The following is a 1,645-nucleotide window of genomic DNA, read 5'->3' as shown; positions in this document are numbered from 1 at the left end:
AAAGAGAATCCAACTATTAGCCAAAAAGATTTGCAAGTATGGGTGAAACAAAAATTTGATTTGACTATTAGTCAATCAACAATATCGCACACTCTCAAAAGGTCGGTAGAGTATTTGTCGAATGAGATGAAAAATAGCGATGTCAAGAGGCATAAACCGGCAAAATACTCTGATTTAGAGAAAGTTTTGTACGAGTAGTTTCTTCAAATGCAAGAGAATGTGAACATGTCAAGAAAAATTATCCAAAGAAAAGCAAAAGATCTTTTCCTGAAAATGTATGGTAAAATTAATCCAAAATTCAGCTTCTCTTCTGGTTGGTTAGAACGTTTCAAGTCAAGATATGGAATCAAGTCTTACAAATGTTTTGGTGAAAGTCATTCAGTTATCATGGAGAACATTGAAAATAAATTGCCTAGCATATGGTCAAAACTAGATCAGTTTGAATTGAAGGATATTTATAATATGGATGAAACTAGACTATTTTACCTATTGAAAGTTGATCATTCACTTGCTACCAAGCAGCTTGAAGGTCGCAAAAAAGACAAAGAAAGAATTACTCTTACTCTCTGTTGCAATGGTGATAGATCTCACAAAGTACCATTGTGGATTATTGGTAAGTTTGCAAATCCTAGATGCTTTAAAAATGTGAATATGACCTATCTTAATTGCACGTATATATCCAACAAGAAAGCTTGGATGACTGGCCTGCTTTTCCAAGAATATGTTGGATGGTTTGATAAGAGAATGAATGGAAAGAAGGTTTTGTTAATAGTAGACAATTGCCTAGCTCATCCAACGATAGTTGAAGGCCTAAGAAATGTAGAGTTGTTTTCTTATCTCCTAACACAACGTCTAAGATTCAATCATGTGATGCTGGAATTATTCGAGCATTCAAAGCTCATTATCATCGTCGTCTTTATTTCAGCATCCTACAAGGTCTTGAGATTGAAACACCAAATACTGCAAAAATTAATATTTTGAATGCTATTAATTTTGCTAACTCGGTTTGGAATTTTGATGTGAAAGAAATAACAATTGCAAATTATTTTCAGCATTGTAAGATCCAGTCAAAAGAAAATAATGTTCCCGAACCACAAGTTGGTGAATTAGATGAAGGTATCCAAGAATTAAATGATGTCATCTCTAATTTAGCCTATAGAAATATGATGGATGTTGAACATCTTTTGAACTACCCTAACGAGAATGATACAGTTATGGAATCACCTGCAGAGGAAGAGATTATTCAATCTGTAATGAATAATGATGATGAGAATAATCTTGGGCAAGATGATAGGAGCATTGTCCCACGTGTGTCGTCAAAAGAGGCATTTCAAGCAATGACTACATTGTCAAACTATTTGGTGCAACACGAATAAAATATTTCGAAAATTGTGTTCGCTCTTCAAAAAGTTAAGGATGAGATTAATTTTGGTTTTGGTGGAAAGAAAAAACAATCAACTATAAAATCATATTTTAAAAAGAAATAATTATTGGTCTAGTATTATTGACTGACTAAATATATATAAATTCTTGATGTATTTTAATAATAATTATTTTATATTTTTTTGGGCCTATAATACTTTATTTTTAATTATTATCTAATGTATTTAGCGAGAATATTACTTTAATATAACTGACCCAAGTT

General features: G+C 31.7%; 1 protein-coding gene across 1 annotated transcript; it reads left to right on the top strand.

Annotated features, from left to right (window-relative positions):
- The first annotated feature begins 273 nt into the window (after nt 1–273).
- LOC129902370 (CENP-B homolog protein 2-like) lies at nt 274–1,376 on the top strand. The gene is made up of 2 exons (XM_055977596.1): nt 274–936; nt 1,053–1,376. The coding sequence occupies exons 1-2, from the start codon at nt 274–276 to the stop codon at nt 1,374–1,376; spliced, it is 987 nt and encodes a 328-aa protein (XP_055833571.1).
- Nucleotides 1,377–1,645: the final 269 nt, after the last annotated feature.

This window comes from Solanum dulcamara, chromosome 9 (assembly GCF_947179165.1).
Source record: "Solanum dulcamara chromosome 9, daSolDulc1.2, whole genome shotgun sequence".
Classification (NCBI taxonomy): Eukaryota; Viridiplantae; Streptophyta; class Magnoliopsida; order Solanales; family Solanaceae; genus Solanum; species Solanum dulcamara.
Note: the sequence above shows the minus strand (reverse complement) of the source record. Positions and strands in the feature narration are given on the sequence as shown.